Source organism: Sesamum indicum, linkage group LG7, assembly GCF_026168435.1.
Source record: "Sesamum indicum cultivar Baizhima isolate 11 linkage group LG7, ASM2616843v1, whole genome shotgun sequence".
Lineage (NCBI taxonomy): Eukaryota > Viridiplantae > Streptophyta > Magnoliopsida > Lamiales > Pedaliaceae > Sesamum > Sesamum indicum.
Window position 1 is genome coordinate 10,771,044 of NC_142663.1, and position 20,806 is coordinate 10,791,849.

The 20,806-nt window shown below is 34.5% G+C and overlaps 4 protein-coding genes and 1 long non-coding RNA gene across 6 annotated transcripts; 1 reads left to right on the top strand and 4 right to left on the bottom strand.

The window, feature by feature from the left end:
• Positions 1-1,457: 1,457 nt before the first annotated feature.
• Positions 1,458-2,113, bottom strand: LOC105179589 (histone H2B.3). The gene has a single exon (XM_011103226.3). It carries the CDS (start codon positions 2,037-2,039, stop codon positions 1,614-1,616), a length of 426 nt encoding a protein of 141 aa, XP_011101528.1. The 5' UTR covers positions 2,040-2,113; the 3' UTR covers positions 1,458-1,613.
• A 1,761-nt stretch (positions 2,114-3,874) lies between these two features.
• Positions 3,875-6,003, bottom strand: LOC110011358 (uncharacterized). 2 transcript variants are annotated; one of them, XR_002286356.2, is made up of 3 exons: positions 5,781-5,924; positions 4,000-5,509; positions 3,875-3,889 (listed from the first exon to the last, which is right to left on the bottom strand). It is a non-coding gene; the product is annotated as an uncharacterized LOC110011358 (long non-coding RNA). The 2 variants fall into 2 exon arrangements; XR_002286355.2 differs by lacking the exon at positions 3,875-3,889 and having other exon boundaries at positions 4,001-5,509; positions 5,781-6,003.
• Positions 6,004-6,521: 518 nt separating this feature from the next.
• On the bottom strand, positions 6,522-9,085 carry LOC105179588 (Pentatricopeptide repeat (PPR-like) superfamily protein). Its single transcript, XM_011103225.3, has one exon. The coding sequence runs from the start codon at positions 8,896-8,898 to the stop codon at positions 7,228-7,230; it is 1,671 nt and encodes a 556-aa protein (XP_011101527.1). The 5' UTR covers positions 8,899-9,085; the 3' UTR covers positions 6,522-7,227.
• Positions 9,086-10,310: 1,225 nt separating this feature from the next.
• Positions 10,311-16,752, top strand: LOC105179587 (RAP release 2, galactose-binding-like domain protein, putative (DUF1997)). Its single transcript, XM_011103224.3, has 6 exons — positions 10,311-10,643; positions 10,868-11,058; positions 11,319-11,364; positions 12,067-12,149; positions 12,248-12,364; positions 16,484-16,752. The coding sequence occupies exons 1-6, from the start codon at positions 10,418-10,420 to the stop codon at positions 16,553-16,555; spliced, it is 735 nt and encodes a 244-aa protein (XP_011101526.1). The 5' UTR covers positions 10,311-10,417; the 3' UTR covers positions 16,556-16,752.
• Positions 16,753-20,150: 3,398 nt separating this feature from the next.
• LOC105179615 (S-protein homolog 6-like) lies at positions 20,151-20,606 on the bottom strand. The gene has a single exon (XM_011103260.1). It carries the CDS (start codon positions 20,604-20,606, stop codon positions 20,151-20,153), a length of 456 nt encoding a protein of 151 aa, XP_011101562.1.
• Between the last annotated feature and the right edge of the window lie 200 nt (positions 20,607-20,806).

The window sequence follows — 20,806 nt, forward strand, 5'->3', positions numbered from 1 at the left end:
GAGTATATATATAATTTATTTAGTTGTGTGTGGATTAAAATCTATAATAGTTCTATCATAACACTATAAAAAACTAGTAAATAATGGGCAAAATAATTCAAGCCAAAAACATGAAAATGTTTTGAGATGGTCCAAAACCGAAACCAAACACTTTGATCAGTTCTGCACAAACTCCAAAGTTAGTCATTGAAAATTGGACAAGTATACAATTTCCTATAAGAATGAATAAGAGCAGGCATAAGCACCTGATCACATAATCTCAGTCTCAAGAAAACAACTGAAATCAACACTTCAAATAATATAAGTATTTGCTTTTTGAATAAATGAAAGATCTCCAGAATTCATTTATGCAATGGTAATACTAAAGACAAGGCAGAATCATTCATTCCATGCAACCAAAAATAGCAAACCCTCAAGCTGAAACCAACACAAGAAAGTTGTGATGTAGCACTACTTTTCTTTAACCATACATCAACAAAAACAATAAGTTACTTACACTAGAAAGAAACTCAAGATCGCAGAGTATGTAGACGTCTACATGCCTTCTTTTTTGCAACAAAATCAATTCATCATCATTAGGTCCTCAACTCTAACAAATACAGAGCACAAGCACACTCCACAACTCAATTCTCTCAATAATTGACATTGAGAGGAAAACATGAGTTATTCCCTATCGGGTTTAAAAAGCTCTCCATGTTATATTGCTCACTTAACAAGCCAAATCAAACGACAACTGGTCTGGAAAGCCAAATATAGTTATGAAATTTGCATTATCCAATTTACAGTGTTACAACAATTGACAGTGCATAAAATACAGATCATGCATACAAAAATATAATGAAATAAGGACCATCAATTCAATTGGAATAACATTACCCTACCCGTCAAGAAGATAAGTCAAATCAGTACGCAGCGGGCTCATCGCCTCCCCTGTTTACAGACAAAAATGTTACAAGAATATCCAAATCTTGTTATTAACTCATTAGATATCACTTGATTATAAAAATACAAATGAAGGCTTAACTTCAAGTGCTATATTGAAGCTTCAATGCTTAACCAATCAATCAGGAAGCAAAATTTTCAATGGCAGGATCTCTGAATCAATATAAAATGATATGTAGTGAAATCAAAAAATAGAACAGGCATCAGAAGTGCTTGTGTAAAAATAGAATATCTATCCAGATGAGCAAATGTTCACAATCAAAAATGTTTTCGGCATCTCAGTGGAGCTAAAAACTAAAGCGCTGTATAGACACCATCCCGTCAAGCAACTCTGTCATGGAGCGTGTAATATGAAAGAAAGACATTAGTCAACCAAATATAATATCCCGTCAGCATATCCAAGAGGCTTCCAAACACGATCTAAAAAGTCTAGAAATAGAAACAAACCAAACCATTTACCCAGAAAAATAAGAACACAAGAAAAAAGGGTCAAACTTCAGAAGCTCCAATCACGATTAGCCATTGCCCAAGTTAAAGCATCTTCATTCAAACGAATACTAAAAACCCATTTACACAATCAAACATAAAGTCCTAATAACCACTAAATCTAGAAAATTAACCTCTCACAGACTCGTAATTTCAGGAAAACAAAAGAAACCCTAGAAAACCCTTCAAGAACTAGTGAATTTCGTAACCGCCTTAGTCCCTTCTGAAACAGCGTGCTTAGCCAGTTCTCCCGGCAAAACCAGTCTCACGGCGGTCTGAATCTCACGAGAAGTGATGGTCGGCTTCTTGTTGTAGCGCGCAAGTCGCGACGCCTCCTGAGCCAACTTCTCAAAGATATCGTTGATAAAGCTGTTCATGATGCCCATGGCCTTGCTCGAAATCCCAATATCAGGATGCACCTGTTTCAGCACCTTGAATATGTAGATCTTGTAGGTCTCCGTGCTCTTCTTTATCCGCTTCTTCTTTTTGTCTCCGGCAGCAGCGCCGCCTTCCTTCGGCAACTTCTTACCGGCCTTGGGCTTCTTCTCCGCCGGAGCCTTCTCGGCGGCGGGCTTCTTCTCCGCTGGTTTCTTCTCTGCTTTTGGTGCCATTTGCTGCTGCTCGGTTTGAGGTAGCGGAAAGTGAATACTCTGTGAGGATCTCTCGACGTGAGGAATTGTAACTCGAGGTGGACTTTATATAGAATACTGGGATGAGTTGTTATTGGTCAATTTCAAATGTCCCGGATCGAGAGTACATACCGTTGGTTAGATGAAACTTCAACGGCCAAGATTGGAAGGAAAGACGTACAGTTCAGAAATCCGTTTTTCCAATGTCCTCTTTTTAAGTTAAGTTGTTTTGTAAATATTGTAATTTAAGCCAATAAATAAAAAGTATTAAAATGAAAGTTAAGTCGTAATTAATTATTGAAAGAAGAAAATATGCGTGGAAGTTGAAAAGGGTTAGAAGATTGAAATTTGAGAAAAAAAAAACGAAGTAAAAGATCTAATGAGATAATGTAAAAAATGTTACGGCAAGATTTAACGTGTATAATGAGTTAGGTTGGATTGGGTCAGGATCCATGCGAACTAATTTGAAAAATTTTGATTTGAGATCAGTCGATTATTATTTGTGTTTGGTTTTGAATCTTTAAATAATTTTAATTGGATCTATTTTTAAATTCAGACTCTCCTCATGAACCAACGTGGTTAAAACTTTGTCCAGAGCCAATTCGGATCCAAATTAGGCTTGATCGAGCCTGTTTTAATTTAATATTTTATAAAATTGAGGTATTTTTAGGTAATTTTAATTATGTTTTAACTAATGTTTAAAATATTTTTTAGATTGTTTTTAAGTATTTGATGACATGACTTTTATGTATTTGTTTATAATTTTTATGTCTTTTTTTAAATGTATTTTTACGTATCATAATTTTTGATATTGTTTGGTATTTGTGTTATCTGGTTGATTATATTTTAATTTTTTATTATCAAGATATATAGAATGACAATGATCAATTATGTATTGAAATATTTTTTAACATATTTTTTATTTCACAATTATGTATAAGAAAATTTTCATTTAGTAAAATAATAAACTAGTGTATTTGGTGGAGTGGTGAGCCACCTATTCTTTCATGCAAGGTCACAAATTTTGTGTTTACGCAGTATAAAAAATATATTCTTTTTCCTCACAAATTCATTAAAACTAACAAATAGATAATAGAATGAATCAAAATTGATGGAATTTATAAACATGAGGCACTAAGTCTAATAAAAAAATATATACAAGGGACTAAATCTAGATAAGTCACATAGTTGAGGGACCAAAAGTAATATTTACCCAAATAAAAATATTATTATGATTAATGCGCACAAAAATAGCATAGATCCAATGAATCTGAACAATCGATCACGATTTGGGTTGAAGTGTTTATGGACCAAATCTATATATATACGAGAGTGCTCTCGCTTGCTGGGGGTCTATCCCTATTCATAGATATTCGAAGAAATGGGTTAGGATGGTTGGATAAAGTGACAAATGGCTCAAGGAGCCATAGCTGTCAGGAAATTCTAGACTTTAGAGAGCCCTTCCTCATTTAAATTATTTTTGTAGGACTGATGTGGTTTAAAGTGACGTTTGACTGGTGAATTAGATGTACGCCACGTGGGGAGAGGGAGTTGTTAGGTTCATGAGCCATTTTAGCTGATCATTCTTGTTGGGTCATAATCATAGGTCGAGTTTAAGGATGCCCTAAACCTCTATCCTCCTCCTTGGGTCCCTGGAGCAAGTATATAAAATATTAAGGGTCGGGCTGTCTGAGACCTTGTTATCTTACATTCAGAAATCATCATTAGCAGATATATAGGTCGCAATTTATGGGAACATGTGTTGAATATTGATGTATTATTTCAGGCGAATTTATTTACAAAATACATGTTTGGTTAGTTTTTATGAAAAACTGGCAAAGAGTCGAAGTTCACCTAAAAAGCTTTTATATTCACTTGACTTTGATTTATTCTTCAGAACCAAAGTAAACACGCTTCGCTTTTAAATTTTATTCCCGAAAACGTTGTTAAAAAATCATAATAACAGAAGTAGATAAACAACGTACAAGTCATCATACATATCTAAATCATTACATCAAAAGTAAATTAAGAATTAAATGTTGAGCCACTATTTAGAAAATCAGCTCTTAATTTTGCTTCACCACATGACTCTGGCCCGCTTCACCATATGAAGCATAAAGACAATGCTTACCGGCAGTAAACCATCGGCACCATCCCTTATCCGAATATATGAACCTGAAAGGTTAACGCAGAAAAAAGCAGTTCCTCCAAGCAGAGAAATGGATGAATCACACACTCTTTCCAGAACTTAAGCTGATATGCACCATATGAGAACGGTTGCTACTTAATGATGCACAAGCAAAGTGAAAGACAGACATTGACATTCTCAGCCAGACTTCTGACTTGAATCGTATATTTTTCATAAGCAAAATAAGGAGTTCATCTAAATGAAACCAAAGTCTTAATAGAACACATGCACCACTCTTTACAGAGTAATAACATAGCATATAAAAGTTCCAAATGGCCTCACAATTACCTCCAAATGTTTCAGAAATAAGTTCAAAGGATATGTCAATTAACAATATGACTCAAGAAAATGAATAATTCCACCTTTTGACTTATAATCCTAAGCATAAAAGGTCACTTTCTCCATGAGGACCAAAATAGTAGCGATGTAACTTTGAAGCTTATTAAGTCACTTTTAAAAACTCCAAGCATCATGTATCAAATAAATAGTGAAATAAATCTTAATTTCAGGATAGAGAAGGAATCAGCTGAAACGAGCAATGTAGTCAGAGGGACAATTCATATTTTAGATGCTCGGTACAGGCACAACAAGAATTGGCAGCACCAGGAGAAACACCTAAGACGATATGCAAGCCCATCATAAGTACCTGTCATAACTCATCATCTTCCTTTCTCCATCTTTCTCAATAAAATTTTCTTTCATGTCAACTACTAAATTTTGTTGGCTAAGACGGCTTTTCTTTTACCTCCACCACAATTATTTTCAATCGAAACCAGATCAATAACAACTGAAAAACATCATACAGCATCAGATATGAGATGATACAAATTTGTGTATATGTGTGGACTTATACTTAGGCTCAGATGAGCAAGGCAACACTCATATCCAAGCCACGAAAGACCACCTGCAGCAATAAAGCTGGGCAGTCCAAATGGGCACAGGATCTGCCATACTTTTTCCTCATGAAGCCACGGTCAAGCATATGCATCCCACAACCATGTGCATAGATAAATGACAAATGAAATACCAGGAGAAAACAAATGATTGTTTGGCAAACAAGACTCAGATAATCTTGCTGACACTTCGCTTTGAACCAAGAATAGGAAGCTGCCTGACCACTTTTATAGAAAGGAATGCGTCATGGATTACTGTACAATTAAATCATTCCTCAAACACCTGAAGCTTTCGCAAATCAATTGCGTAGTTGCGTCACGGATTACTCTACAATACGTCATGGCATACAAAACCTGTGTGTAGTTGCCACCTTCACATCAACAATTATTTAACAATTACAGCAAGAAAAATCAACAATTTACTAACTTAGCAAATTACCTGCATACTACAGCAATAAATTGAGCTAAGACATTAAATAGTCACAACAAATTACATAATAATCAACTACTCAACAATTTAAAAAAAAAATATTAGTAACAGTGAGAGAAAACAGATAAATAATCGGTGAGACAGTAATCTTTGACAGAAACGAGAAGAAGAGCATAACAAAACGAAAGCAGTAGAACGAGAAGAAGACATACCTCAGGTGGAAGAAGAACGTTGCTGCTGGAGAGAGAAACTGGCGCGGATTAGGGTTTTCTTCTTCAGTTTTGCATTTTGAATAAAATAATTGGGCTTTGTTCCCTCTTTTTCCAAATAATTTGGGGGACCAGCCCGCCGGAGACCAGAGCGCGTATTTGGGCTCATGAAAGTAAGATTTGTTAAATTGCATTTTCGGTCCTACAAGTTGAATAAATATAAGTTTCACCCATCTTATTCTACATTTAGCTAGGACCGAAAAATAAATAAAATTATTGATACTCGATTTGAGATTGACTAATAAAAACTCGTAGCGCCTCGATTCATTGTGATTATCAAAATAAGTCTCAACCAATTTTTTTGTTCAATAAGCTTTAAAATTATTATATAATCCATCCATTTTAAATGGCACAATCTACTAAATTAGAGGCCAAATATTATGATCGTCCAAAAGTGAAGAAAACATTGTTCACGTGTTTTGCACGTCCATTCTAACACATGAAAATGATAAAATGTGATGGTGTAATAAAATTCAAGTCGTTGGGGTGTCGAGTTCAATGGTTTATATGTTTGGAGGCAAAAACCCCCAAATGTCGGGGTGTCTGCATTTAATCCAATCTATTATGGTCAATTTATGTTATGTTCTATTTTTCATCTTGTGTTTGGATGAAAGGATCTGCACGGATAACTAACTTACAAACTGTTTCCACCAATCCCTACATTTTAAAGGAAAATCAAACAAGTTAAAGTATTAAAATTTAGGCCGTCACAATTAATAAAGCATTACAAATCTTCATGTTAGCAACCTTTACAAAGGGCAAATTATTAATCGCATCACCTCCATTAGGGTTCTTCAACATCCGTTTTACTTTGGGGAATTGATGTAATTTTGAAAACCTACAGGGTCTCTGTATATGTTTAGACCAAATCTCAAGGACGTTTCTATAAATCATCCATTTGAAAAAAAAAAAATTAAGGGGTACAATATACATTGCGTTGCATTCCAATCAACCAGATTCTTTGAGGTATATTTTCTTGCGTGGTCTCTGATTTGAATTAGCCATATAGTAGTGTCTGCATAGCAAATCCGGCACTGAATACCTCCGGTCAGTTCGCAGGACAAAAGTGTTTCAAAGACTATAGCTAGCCCCAGCTTTGTCACTGGGGCAAACTCCCAAATTCAACCAACCCCAATTTTTTTAGAAGTGTCAGGCCAATGTGAAACCTATACTCTTCTAAAGTGTGTTACTGGCTTCGAACTGTGCCCAACCGAGAAAGAACCGAGAATTGCAGAACTGATTAATCGATATCGTCTTTGCATATCAAGGGCGTGGAAATGGTTGCACTGCTGGTGCACTGGCCAAAATAGATGCTTTCACTTCAAACTGAGGAAGTGCATCATCTCATTTGAAGTCAACATAATTGTACCAAAACCTGAAAAGATAGGAATCAGGTTGGGGTAGTTGACTCTACATAGCTGCAACCAGGTATTTTTCTAACTCCTCTCTCGCTCATTCTGCCCCTCAGATGGAACACGTTCAACCATCTATCAGCTTCTGCATATATGTTGGACAAAAGAACATAATTACCAGCGTTGTGAGGCTCAAGCTCAAAAAGTCTATGAGCTACTACCTCACCTAAGTCAATATCACCATGTAGCCTACAAGCCCCAAGAAGAGCACCCCAAGCACCAGCATGTGTCTCCACGGGGGTCGACTGTATAAGCTCATAAGCAGCCTGGACTTTTCCAGATTTACCAAGAAGGTTGACCATACAGGCATAGTGATCAGGAGAAGGTCTAATGGAGTACTTGTGAACCATTAAGTCAAAAAGACGGCATCCATCATCCACTAGGCCGGCATGACTACATGCGGTCAAGATAACGGTGAAGGCCACATCATCAGGCCTTATGCCTTCATCTATCATCCTGTCAAACAGGAGAACTGCTTGAGGTCCACGACTGTGGATACATAATCCTTGTATCATTGAACAATATGAAATTAAATCACGTTTAGGCATCTCCTTAAACAATAAAGTTGCTCGCTCCATATTCCCGCACTTCGCATTCATATCAACAAGAGCTGCAGCAACATGAGCACGCCTCAAGTCAAATGATTCGTTACTCATATAGGACTCAATCCATTTTGCTAGCTCCAAGGACCCCAACTGAGAACAAGCAGACATCAAACTCACTAGTACAAATTCATCAGGCTTCACATTCATAGCCCACATTTGACTGAATACTTTCAAAGCCTCACCTGGTTTCCCATTCTCTACGTACCCCGACATCAGAGCAGACCATGAAACCAAATCTTTCTGAGGCAACTCATCGAACAAGGAACTCGCAGCCACCATATCACCAGCCTTGGCATACCCATCAATCAACGTAGTAAATGACACCTCATTTCTCGAGGGCATCACATCAAACACCTTCCTCGCACTCTTCAAATCACCCAACTTCACTAATCCCTTTATCATCGCATTCCAAGTTGCCTCATTCCTCTGGGGCATTTCATCAAACAAGCATCTCGCGGCATAAATATCCCCAATATTCAAGAGTCCCACCATCATAGCCGTCCAAGAAACCTCATTCCTGACAGACATTCCATCAAACACCCTTCGCGCGCACTCAATCTCCTCACATTTACCATACAAATCAACCAGACTAGAGCCCACAAACACATCCCCCTCAGTCCCACACCTCACTGCCACCCCATGAACAAGCCTCCCTTCCCTCAAAGCCAAATAATTGGAACAAGCCTTAATCAAAGAAGGAAAAGTATACTTATCAGGAACCACATTCACCGCCCTCCTCATCCGACTGAAAAGCGAGAAACATTCATCAAGAGAAGAGTTCTCACAATGGGCTTTCATCAAAATGTTCCACAGATAAATATTTGGGCAGGTAACACAGTCGAAAACGCCGGTGGGATAAGATACATTGGTGGGCAGAACCGTGGTGCAGATGGAAATAAACTGGGCAATCAAGTAATGATCTTGCTCACAGCCTCTGCGAATTATGTGAGTGTGGACTTGGTTGAGGTCCCTGATAGTTTTGCACGCTCTTAAAAGGGGTAATATAGCAGACGATGAATGCTCCAAGACTAACGGGAAGAGCATCGGAGATGGTAGTGCCTGCGTAAATGCCTGCGCATTTGTCTAGGTTTCTCTCTTCTTCTTTGAGTCGTGTGTGCTTGGGCTGCTAATTACTACGAGTGCACAAAACAAAAACTCGCGACTCATTCGTTCACCGAACCGCCTGTAATTCGTTGCCTGAAATTTTAACGAGCAAATAGTATAATTGGTTCACTGAAATTTGCATTTATAGTTGTTTTAATCTATACTGTATATAAAGTGTAGACCATTATTTATTTTGATATCTCACTTAATTTTAGTATATTAATTTTTATTTTTTAATATTTAATTATTTTTTTTAACTTTTCATATTTCTCGATTTTCTTAATTCTCATTTTCTCTTTTCTCAATCTTCACGTCTCTTTTTCTTTTCTCACTTTTTTATTATCTTCTAATTTTTTAATATTTTATTAATCTAATTAGTATATTTTTAAAATAATAATAATAATTTTGTTTTATAATTTTAAATTGATTATGCACACATATGTTCGTCCCTATAATTCATTTTAAGTGTTTTTTTATATAATTATTTTTGAAATTACAAAAATATATGATACGTGGTTATAGATCTACAATTTACATGAGATTAAATATTTATGTTTGTAAGCATCAAATTTACAAGAACATTTAAAATGATTTATATTTATGAAATTTAACAAAAAAATCCACCTAAGAAAGTATTTCGATCGACTTTTGTTTGAAATTCCAATTGTAAAGTGTACAGCGGGTCAAATTGGCACAATTTAGTCCAAAAGCTCTAATTAGGTCCATTTTTTAAATTAGGTCCAACGTATAAACTGGTTTAGTTAAAGTCTAAATAAATTCCGAATATGCCTATAATTCTTTTTTAATTAATTTGAGGTGATCTTTTGCATAAATACTTAATTTTATGGTTGTCTTGTGAAATAAATAAATAATAATAAATAACACAAAAATCTAAAACTAAAAGTCTAGAACAACAAGGATAAATATGAATATTTATTTATTTATTTGCTAATCAATAAATTTTAATTACAGAATATATATTTATTAGATAAAACAAGATTACTAGTTATAATAATAAAACGAATTATTTGAATGATTTATTCATATTTAGCTATGTATGTTCTTAATTTATTACATAGAATTTCAATAATCAAATAATTTGCTATTTTTTTGTCGATTAAAGAGTTTTAATTATCTAAATTCTTATTTTTTTATTAGTTGTAACTTATTAAACTTTTGTTATTAGTATTAAAATCGCTCATCGAAATCGCCCAAAATCTTATAAAATCGCACTTCGTTTTGAATATTAAAGTGCAATTTTACAAATTATTTCCCCCAGCACATCTTAGCCACACATATGGTGTTACCACTAGCCTGCGCCGGGACGTCACATCCAACTCCTCACCGCTCTCGTGGACTCAAATCCTACACCTCGACCCGCAATCTATTCCCCCAACTGCCACGGGTTATCAAAACCCCCAAAACCCACACAATTTTCATCACTCCAGATATTCCATTAATGGCGTCACTGAACTCCAATCCCATCCCATTCCAGTTGAGGAACCCTAGAACTGGGTTGAGGAGCTCGAACTCTCCGCACCTCGTCGTGTTGTCGAACCTATCATCATCATCAGACGATGCCTCCAAGTCCACTCTCCGCATTTCCGCGGATTCCGCCCCCAAAGCCCGCTTCGTGGCCCGGAGAACTGAATCCGTCTCCGTCCGTCAGCTCCAACGGCCGCTGAGTAATATATTGTTTCACTTTTTGTTTTTCAGTCAATTATGTAGTCTTGTATTATGATGCATTCTGTATGTTGATTGTTTCGGTTGAGTTTATGAGTTTTCCGTGTGTTTATTTTTATTTTTTATTTTGCTGCCTCCTTTAAATGCTTATCATTGTGGTATATTCAGTCTTTACTAAATGCCATTTTTTTAATATTAATTCTTGGTCGTATTCATTTTTTTGTAGCTGAGTATATGAGCTTGCCTGCGAGTCAATATTCTGTTTTAGATGCGGAGAGAATAGAGCGAGTGGATGACAACACCTTCAGGTGTTATGTGTATAGGTTTAAGTTTTTTGCTTTTGAAGTTTGTCCAGTTTTGTTGGTGAGAGTGGAGGAGCAGCCTGATGGTTGCTGCATTAAGCTCTTGTCATGCAAGGTATTGTTTTTGGCTCATCCTGTACTACTTTTAAGAGCTATATGCATATTTACTGGTCTCTGTGCACTCATGATACTTGCAATTGTAACAGAGTAGAATGAACTTGAGATTGGTGGAATAGGTGATATTGAATTCTGTGGACAGTGCTAGTAGTGGCATAGACAAATCATTTTCCCCTGCATGAATGCACCCACATAGCTTAATAGAATATTATTATCTTTACTTTGAGTGTTGGTTAACTTTGACAATGCTAATTGCAGCTCGAGGGCTCGCCCATCGTTGTTGCACAGAATGACAAATTTGATGGTTAGAATCTTCCCTTGTAGTTTATTTCACGACTGAAGTGAATTTATTTTGCTAACTTCCTTGTCCGGTAACTTATTAACTATTCAATTTTGAAAAGTGAAAAATCTTAAAAATGGTTCAAACAAGAAAATGAGTAATAAGTTTGCTTAACAGGTAAACTGAATTTAGTTAATAAACTGGTGTTACAACTAACAAGAACACTTTTAAAGGAATATTTGATTGTGCGGCAATGAACTCTGCAAAATGTTAATTCGGGTAGAATCACGTGCACACTTCTCTGATCTGCTGGCACTGTGAAATGCTAATTCGAGTAGAATCAAGTGCACACTTCTCTGATCTGCTGGGTGCATATTGTGATCTATTAGCTTTCTGAGATGGGATCAAATGCGTAATACATAGTTTAGTGAACTCTATAGGGGCTACTTCATTGAAATGACTGATTGTAGAGAATCCTTTCAGTTGAAAATAGAGCCTATCCTTCAACAATGGAACTGGAGACTGATGATTATGTTGGTGACACAGATTATGATCTATGATTAGCATTTTTGTATCAAATTTATTCCCACATATCGAAAACTTTTCTCTTCCTCTTCTTGTCTTAAAACATGATTTGTTTGTCTGGTTTGGTGTCATTTGATTCTGAGAATTACTATATAATTCTTTTCAGGAGTCCTTTGACACTGATTTGGTATGGGCATGCAGCTTCAATGGAGAATAAGATATCATGTGATAGCACGAAACGCGATTCACCAGTTCAGAGGTTGACTTCAGATGCAGTCATTGAGGTAGTGTTTTGCGAATGCCTCAATTTAGTTCATAACTAACTTCGTGCAGTCACATATTTCACTCAAATGGTATGATGCTGTTGGTATGTCATGTGCAGGTCAGCATTGAGATTCCCTTTGCATTTCGTGCAATTCCAGCACAGGTCATTGAATCAACAGGCTCCCAGGTGTTAGAACAGATATTGAAGGCCATGCTTCCCCGATTTATGTCACAGGTTTGTGAATAAAACTATTCTATAGTTCTATTTTACTTCCTTGTACTAGTCCTTGTACAAAATCTTTTGTTTTCTAGCCCCTTTAGCTTGACGTTTCTGCAGTATGAATTGTTTGCAATACAATTTTTCCAACACTCTGAGCTTGTTCTAAACCGGCTTTGTTTGTGTACTAAGTGCACGGAGTTGACCTTACAAGCTTTGGGGAAATAGCTGTATGGGAGATCATTAGGATAATGCCAGCATCTTTTGGTTGAAGAATGATAAGTATTTGCTCATTGATAAACTTGTCAGGGTGGGAGAAACAGAATAGAGCTAAATGCCTGTTAAAGGGAAAATTATTTAATTAATACAAAAAAATAAAAAATTATAGAAAAAGGATGTTTTGAAAAAAAGTAGGCGGACCGCTATCTGAGATAGCAGCTCTATCATTAAACATAGAATAAAACCAGGTACAGGAGTATTGCGTACAAAATATTGACAAAGATAAAATTGCAGTTTTATTAATGTCGCGTACAAAAAATTGTCAATAATTATATTGTGTGACTTTAAAAGTAACATACCAATAATTTTTTTTAAATACTTATTATTAGAATGTATTTATCAATACTGTGTGCAAAAAAATTAAAAAAAGTAATATTGCATGTTCATTAATATTGTACAAAAATTGACAACAATCATATTGTCCTACTTTATTCGAAGTAACTACACCAACTAATTTTTATTAAAATAAATTATTGTTATTAAAATGTATCTTTATCAAAAAGTTAAATTTAGTTTAATAATAAATTTAATTTATTAATATTGTGTACGAAAAATTGGCAAAAGAAATATTGTCTCGTTTTTAATATTATGTACAAAAAAATTAACCAGAAAAAAAATGGAGCTGCTCTATTTTAGTATCGTGTAAAAAAAATTGACAAAAATAATATTGCGTGACTTTACTTGAAGTAGTGACACCAAGCAATTTTTCTTAAAAATAATTATTATATATCATGAGTTTAAAGTATCTTGACATGTGCATATAAATTAAACCCATGATATATATATACATATATAAATATACTTCAACTAAGTCACACAATATGATTATAGTCAATTTTTATACACGACATTGATAAAGATGCAATATTATTTTTGTCAATTTAAAACTAAAATCGAAATTAATTTTTTGATAAAAAATTATGATAATAATAATTTTTTTTTTTATTAAAAGTAGCTGGTGTAGTTACTTCGGATAAAGTTGCACAACATGATTGATGTCAATTTTTGCACACAATATTAATGAACACGCTTTTGTTAATTTTCTATACATAATTTTAGTAAAAATGTTAAAATGTATTATTAAATTAAATTATTATTTTTGGATAAAAATACATTCTAATAATAATAATTTTTTAAAACAATTGCTTAGTCTTGTTACTTCAATTGAAGTCACTCAATATGATTATTTTTAATTTTTCGTGCATGGAATTAATAAATATGCAATATTATCTTTGTCAATATTTTGTAAGCAATATTATAAAAATATTAAATTTATTATTATATTATATATATATATATTTTTACTTTTGGTCAAATTGGTATGCAAGTACAACCTGTAAAAACCAAGCTGTTGTTCCTCCTTTTATTTATATATTTATTTTTTAATGGCAAAACCGCTATCTGAGATAGCGGGTCTGCTTACTCTTTGAAAAAATTTCAAAGCACCCCTTTTTTGTATTTATTTTATTTTATATTATTTTGTATTAATTAAATAATTTTCCCCTTTTAAAACTAACCAAACAAAGCATTTTGGGTGTTTGATGTCCTTAAGTTTTTGAAGATATAATGGTGTCTTCGGAAACTATGGGGGAAATTATTTAAAAAATGTGAAGAAAAAAAGAAAAATAGAGATTTGGTGTTGTTGTGAAAAGTTTAAAGATTTAAGTGGCTCCGCGTTTTGTAAACGCGGTGCCACAAATTTTGTTTAAAAAAGAAAAATTTTATTGTGTGACCGCGGTAAGAAACCGCAGTGACACATTTTATAAAAAGAAAATATTTTTAAAAAAAAATTAATTTGGTGTTAATTGCCAATTTCACATTGTGAATTGCAATTAACATTGGTTCAATTCACAAATTATATATATTTTTTATTTTTTTATAAATTAATTATATTTAATTAGTTTTTAAAATTATATTAATTTTAAAAATACAATGAAACATACAAATGTAATAATGTATATATTTCTATATAATTTTTAAAAAATACAATGAACTATACTGATAAATTTGTGACAGTGTTGGAACCCTTGGATTGAAACCCGAGGCCAAATTCAGAATTTAAAAAAAATATAAGTAATTCTTGTGATCTTATAAATGCATAAATTATTATATTATATAAAAAATTAGCAATTTACTTTCATTCATTTTTTAAAATACAACAATTCATGAAGCAATTTAAAATAAATTGTGATACAAAAAATAGTGAATTAACCCCCTTTATAAAAAAAAAATAACACTAATTTACCCCATTAAATTTTAAGAAAATGTGCAAAACACCCCCTTCCCTCAGGCGGTGTACATCACGCACGTGGGGTGTGATTTTACTTCATTTTTAGCTGTATGTTATACCCTTAATCATAAACCGTTAGATCTTATTTTATACACACACACACATATATATATATATCACTGGTCCAGATCTAACAAAAAAATTGATGGTCTATATCTTTTCTGATTTAAATTAACGGTGTATATTTGATACAAATCAATAGCTTATATCCATTTGAATTAAATCAATGGCCAAATTGGTTGAAGTTACAAAAATAAATTTATAAAAAATTATAAAAATAGATTTATACAATGAATAATACATAAAATATACATATACATGTATACATATATATACAATATTTAGAAATAAAAAAAAGAATATAGAAAAAAGAAGGGGAAGGCGGGGGTGAAGGGATTGGGAGAGGTGGAGGCGGTGGCAGAGGGGAAGGTGGGCGATGGCAGAGGCGGGGGTGGGGGGATGCTTGAGGAAGACAATGAATTTTTCTTTTCTTTTTTTAATTATTTGTATTTTTTATATTTTATATATAAATAATATATAAGATCTGAATGTTGATTTATATTATATAAGATCCAACGATTGTAAAATAAAAATAAAATAATAATAAAAAAAAAGAAAATCCGCGCGTACACAACACCACTTGCATGAATGGGTTATTTTGAACCTTTTGTAAACATCGAGGGGTCCATAAGGGGGTTAATTGTCTATTTTTCATATCACAGGTATGTAGATTGCAATTTACCCTAAAATATTATGATTGTGCATATGATAGTAGTTTGATGCCTAAGAGTTGGCCTAAAACTTGCCCTTGATGTATTTTTGTATCCCTGTGTTTGCAGGGATTGCCTGCTATGGTCATGTTCATGTTATTATGAATTATTATGAACCCTTTTGTTGCTTGGTTTCATTTGCACTCTTGGCATTGATTTTGTGGGTTTCAGTGTAACCTCTGTTTTTGCTTTATCATATAGTAAGATTGTTTATTAGGATTATTATAGTCCTCTTTTCTAAGGTTTGGTGTAATTGTACGTAGAACCTCTGTGGTTTGGAAAATTATATCTAGCATTCCTGAGGGTTGCTTTCGTCTAACAAATAAATCCCTTCTTTAGTCAAAATTCACTGAATTTGTTGACAATAATAAAAATACTGAATGAAAATGGATATGTGTTCTTGATTGATTGATTACTGATTTATTGCAGGTTAAACATTTTTTTCCGACTAAACAACCCTTATAATGGTGAAGATATATGAGGGTAATTTGATGATCATAAAAAGATTATTTAGCCTAAAATAAATTCGTAATAAGTTAGTCGGGAGTAAATAAAGATATCGTTCCCAACTTTTTTGTTAATATTAGCAAATTCGGTGAAATTTGACTAATTGAGGGACTTATTTGTTAGATGAAAGTAAACTTCAAGGGTGATAAATGTAATTTCCCAAATCATAAGGGTCTACATGTAATTTTACCAAATCTCATAGGAGGGGTATGTATTATCCCTTGTTTATTTGTCTCCTATGGGCTCACTCCTGTAGCATTTTTATAACCCTCTCTGGATGCTTTTTTGCAGTTAGTGAAGGACTATCAGGCTTGGGCTTCTGGAGACACCTCCAGGCAGCCTCTTGGGACGGGTGAGATCTAAAATAGAGTGACCTGCTTTACGCCAGCAATTTGTAATACATCTGTTCTATGGTGTGTAACGTAAATTTGTCAGTTTAATTGGGAAACCAGCTGAGGTAAAGCTACATCAGTTTGTAACTAATGTTTTTCTTTTTGATTTTCAAACAGATCAATAATTAAGTTTTAGTGCTCCTTAGGCATGAGTTTTGTGCTGCGTTATTTCCAATTCTCTCCTTCACAGAACTGTCTCCCTCGCTCTCTCTCTCTCTCTCACACACACACACACATCACTGTCATATTGACTCTAGAGTACACTTTCAAGACAAAGAAAGTGATGATGTCAAACCTTCCAGAAATACAGACGAAGCAGTGAAGGTGCTCTGGATGAAAGATTTGATGAAAAAAAATTAGCACCTCCTTCGCTTATGTTTTGAGGCACTCAGCTATTGAAGCTAACAACAGCAGAAAGCTTCTGAGTTCAATCTGGTGAATTAGGTTGGTTAAAATTTCTTGGCATGGGAAAGGAGGAGCTGATTCGCATCACTATACAAGTTGATGGTTTGAATTTGATGCATAGATTTAGAAGGTCGATTGGTGTCTGACAATGAGTTCTGCATGCTGCTGTTAATCCCTAGTCTAATGAGGAAATTGTATGACTATGCGGAAATTTCTCCGCACCATGTCTGTGTCAGTCTGCAAAGCCACTGTGCCTGGATATACGAAATGTTGAAGCAGGACTCTGTATGAGTGGACGCTTATTACTGTGAGGATAATGTTAGTATAGATTTTCAGACCCATTCTAAAACAGGCTCAAGAGTCATATAATCCTGGAATGGAGTGATATTAATTAACAAGATATGGTGTAGGCTGCAGCAGGTCATAACATCTTTGCAGGTCTTGTTTCACTAGGCAGCCACGGATTTCTGGAAATTTAACTGTATACCGATGTTCTCTTTCTCTCTGTTTGTGTCGGTGTGAAATGAGACACATTGCTCTGCAGTAGAAATATCAAGCATAAAAGATTATCAAGAAAAAGATCACTATAGCGCAACAATGCCTGTTTAGTTTTTATTCATAGGTAATTTTGAGATGCATATCATCTGCATAATGCATTTGATCTACCAGTGTCTTTGTCCCAGTCATATATCTTTACCCAGTTAATTGGAGGGTCGTGGCCAGTAAATTGGATACCATCTCCATTGGCTGCCCAGTAACAGGAGTCACTGGTGCATCTCTTAGCCCAATTTCTGTCGAAAACATTGAAAAGTTTGTGCTTGGGGCCAAAAAGTGAGTTCCACCAGAGATGGCAAAAGAACAAAGTCGAATTTTAGAAGTTCAGGCAAAAACTCTGGTTAAATTTATCAAATAGAGAAAGGTTATGATTTTTGAGGTCATCATCCTTGGATACACAATGAAGAAGAAGCAGATGCACATGAGACGACCAGGGCAGATTATTTTCAATGTTCACTGTGTGATGAGGGTAACTACCCTCGTCAGCTTAAAAAGACAAAATTGCCCTCCAATCCTTAAAAAATTAACAAAAATGGACAAGATTTGTGTGTGAATGTGTGGGTCAAGCCACCTGACCCGACCCGCCTGACTCGCTCTAGAGGGCGACCCAACATGACAACCGTTGGATCTCCTGACACCTAGATGATGCCACGTGACACCTTTTTATGCGGTACCGTACACTATAAATATCAACATTTATGAACATTTATGTCAAGTGCATTTATTATGTTTTTAGTCTCACTAGTTCTCCTTAGATCGAATTCGATCCCACTTTTTCTAATTTAAGCATCAGAGGGTTTTAGCTGGGGACGCCCAACAAGCCTAACGTGTGTTCTGCTCTCAGGATCTATTAGTAGGAAGCTCGAAAAAGGGTTCAGCGATCCGATCTCAGGGTACCAAAGTCCGACTACCCGACCTCGACTGTATGACCTGCATCACTATGTATTCTGGATAAGAATACAATGTTTATTTTTTTCTGTGGCATCCGCTTGGAAAATGATACATGATATGATGTTTCTTGTTAGACTCGTATCTACTAGCTTTGAAATTCTTTTACTCTTTCGAGTATTGGTGCTTAGGTACTACAAGTTCCTGTGAGTAAACGATGTTTTTATATGGTTTTTGAGGTTGTTGGATGCAGGATTTAGCAATAACATGAAGATTGGTTAACATAAATTAAGGATTGAATTGAATATTCTAATTTGAGATCTGTAACAATCTGCTTGAGTTGCTAGAGAAGACTGAAGATTGTATGAAGGGGATCTAGAAAAATTCTACAGTTTAGGCAGGAAAGTTGGGTGACTGACAAATTTTATGCATTAGACTTGGATTCAGATTGCAAATACAATGATTACGTGAGTTTAAATCAACGATACAATAATGAATTAAATTTGATTTGAAAACATAGCAAAAGAAAGGTGAATATAGGGCCTATCAGGTCTAACTCAGTTTGCGAAGCTGAGGTCCTATAATCATAGAGGTCATGGGTTCAAAGTGCATTTTTTATGGGTTCAAAAAGGTAATAATCGTAGGTGTTGTTTGATTTCAGTTATTTAATATTATTGATTATGGTATGATTATTATAATTATCGTAATTGAATTATTTCAACTAATAATAATCCATCGTTTCAAATCAATAAAAAAAAGAAAAGTGAATATAGGATGCTTACCGTTTATTGTTTTAGCAGTACTCGTAATTATATTCTTGGGACAAGTGGATTATTTTAACTAAATATTCTCCTGACTCATAAATTCATAAAAACTTGAGGTCTGAATCTGGTAATTAAGTTACTTAGGTAGGTATTTGGAAATATTTGATTTTGAAGTGCTAAAATATGTAGTGGCAACTGCAAGATTGTTACCAAACATATATGTAATAAGTATTAACAAATTATTTTTGGGATTATTACTATTGATAATTAATGGCAGATTAATATTATAATAATACTGGCTTTTCTCGAGATCTGATATAATTATATGTAAACTTTTTGTGGTTTGAAAAATTATATTTAGTATCTTAGATGCTTGTTTCCGTCAAACAAATAATCCATCTGTTAGTAAAATTTCATCGGGTTTTGCTAATATTAGCAAAGAATAGTGAAAAATTATTTTTACGTCTAATTGATTTCTTACTTACTTATTGCATGTCAAATATATATATATATGTATATATCTATATTTTTATCAAACTGACGATATATCACTTCATATGCATTAGCCTTTGTAGTTTAGTTTCAAAAGAATTATTTAATTTGCAATAAATCAATAATAAGTCAATCGGAGCTAAATGTGGTTATTTATTTTGCTAATACTAGCAATTCCGTTGAACTTTGATTAACAACGGAATTTATTTATTAAACGAAAACAAACAATAGGGATACTATATATTTTAAATCACATGAAATCTACGTGTAACGACGCGAGAGAGTGATATAATTATCCTTATATATCATTACTTTTATCATTCTTTAAAAATCTTTGTATCCACAATTTATACCTTATTATAATTGTAGAGCACCACTCTCAATTTTTCTTGGTCTTTCATTTTCTTTTTAAAAAATTATTTCAACAAATTTCTTTCTCTTTGCCTCAACTTCCATTGATGATCAGATGGCCTCATTCTCCCAGTTATATCTTTTCTGCCATTGTTGTGGAGGGTTGTAGCCTGTGAAGTAGACGCCATCTTCATTGGCTGCCCAGTTACACACTCGGCTGACGCATCTAGGCGACCACTCCGACTTGAACACATCAAACTGTTTGGTTTTCGTCCCGTTTCTTGCATCCCACCACAGATGGCAGAAGAAGAGAGTATCCCCCACGAATCTATCGCAGAACGACCACTTGAACTCTCCGAACAGGGAAATCGAGTGAAACCCAAGGTCGTCGTCCTTAGATGCACAATGCAGACGCAACGGCCCCGTGTATAGGGGCAGGTTGTTCGTGACACGTACCGTGAACTGTGGGGTAAAGACGCAATCAAGTTGTTGTGAGGGGTTTGTTTGGAGGAGGACAGATAATAAGAGAAATGGTAAACAAGTGTGGAAGAATTTTGGAGGACTCATTGTTGCCTGCTAACTTGTTTTCTGCATGGTGATACTTTTTATAGGGTTGGTTGGGTGGTCAACTTACTGAAACATTCAAGAATCTCTGGGAACTCAGTTGCACAAAATTCAAATCGGATCGACCAAACTGATTCATTTCAGGACACAGTGAAGCTTATGAGATTATGAAATAAGGTTGTTGAGAATCAAGGGGTTGGATT

Excerpts from the sequence above, each read along its gene's own strand:
- LOC105179588 (XM_011103225.3), bottom strand. The coding sequence starts at position 8,898 with ATGCTCTTCCCGTTAGTCTTGGAGCATTCATCGTCTGCTATATTACCC.
- LOC105179615 (XM_011103260.1), bottom strand. The coding sequence starts at position 20,606 with ATGAGTCCTCCAAAATTCTTCCACACTTGTTTACCATTTCTCTTATTA.
- LOC105179589 (XM_011103226.3), bottom strand. The coding sequence starts at position 2,039 with ATGGCACCAAAAGCAGAGAAGAAACCAGCGGAGAAGAAGCCCGCCGCC.
- LOC105179587 (XM_011103224.3), top strand. The coding sequence starts at position 10,418 with ATGGCGTCACTGAACTCCAATCCCATCCCATTCCAGTTGAGGAACCCT. Across the intron at positions 10,644-10,867 it reads TCAGCTCCAACGGCCGCTGA|CTGAGTATATGAGCTTGCCT; the intron begins GTAATATATTGT and ends ATTTTTTTGTAG. Across the intron at positions 12,150-12,247 it reads CTTCAGATGCAGTCATTGAG|GTCAGCATTGAGATTCCCTT; the intron begins GTAGTGTTTTGC and ends TGTCATGTGCAG.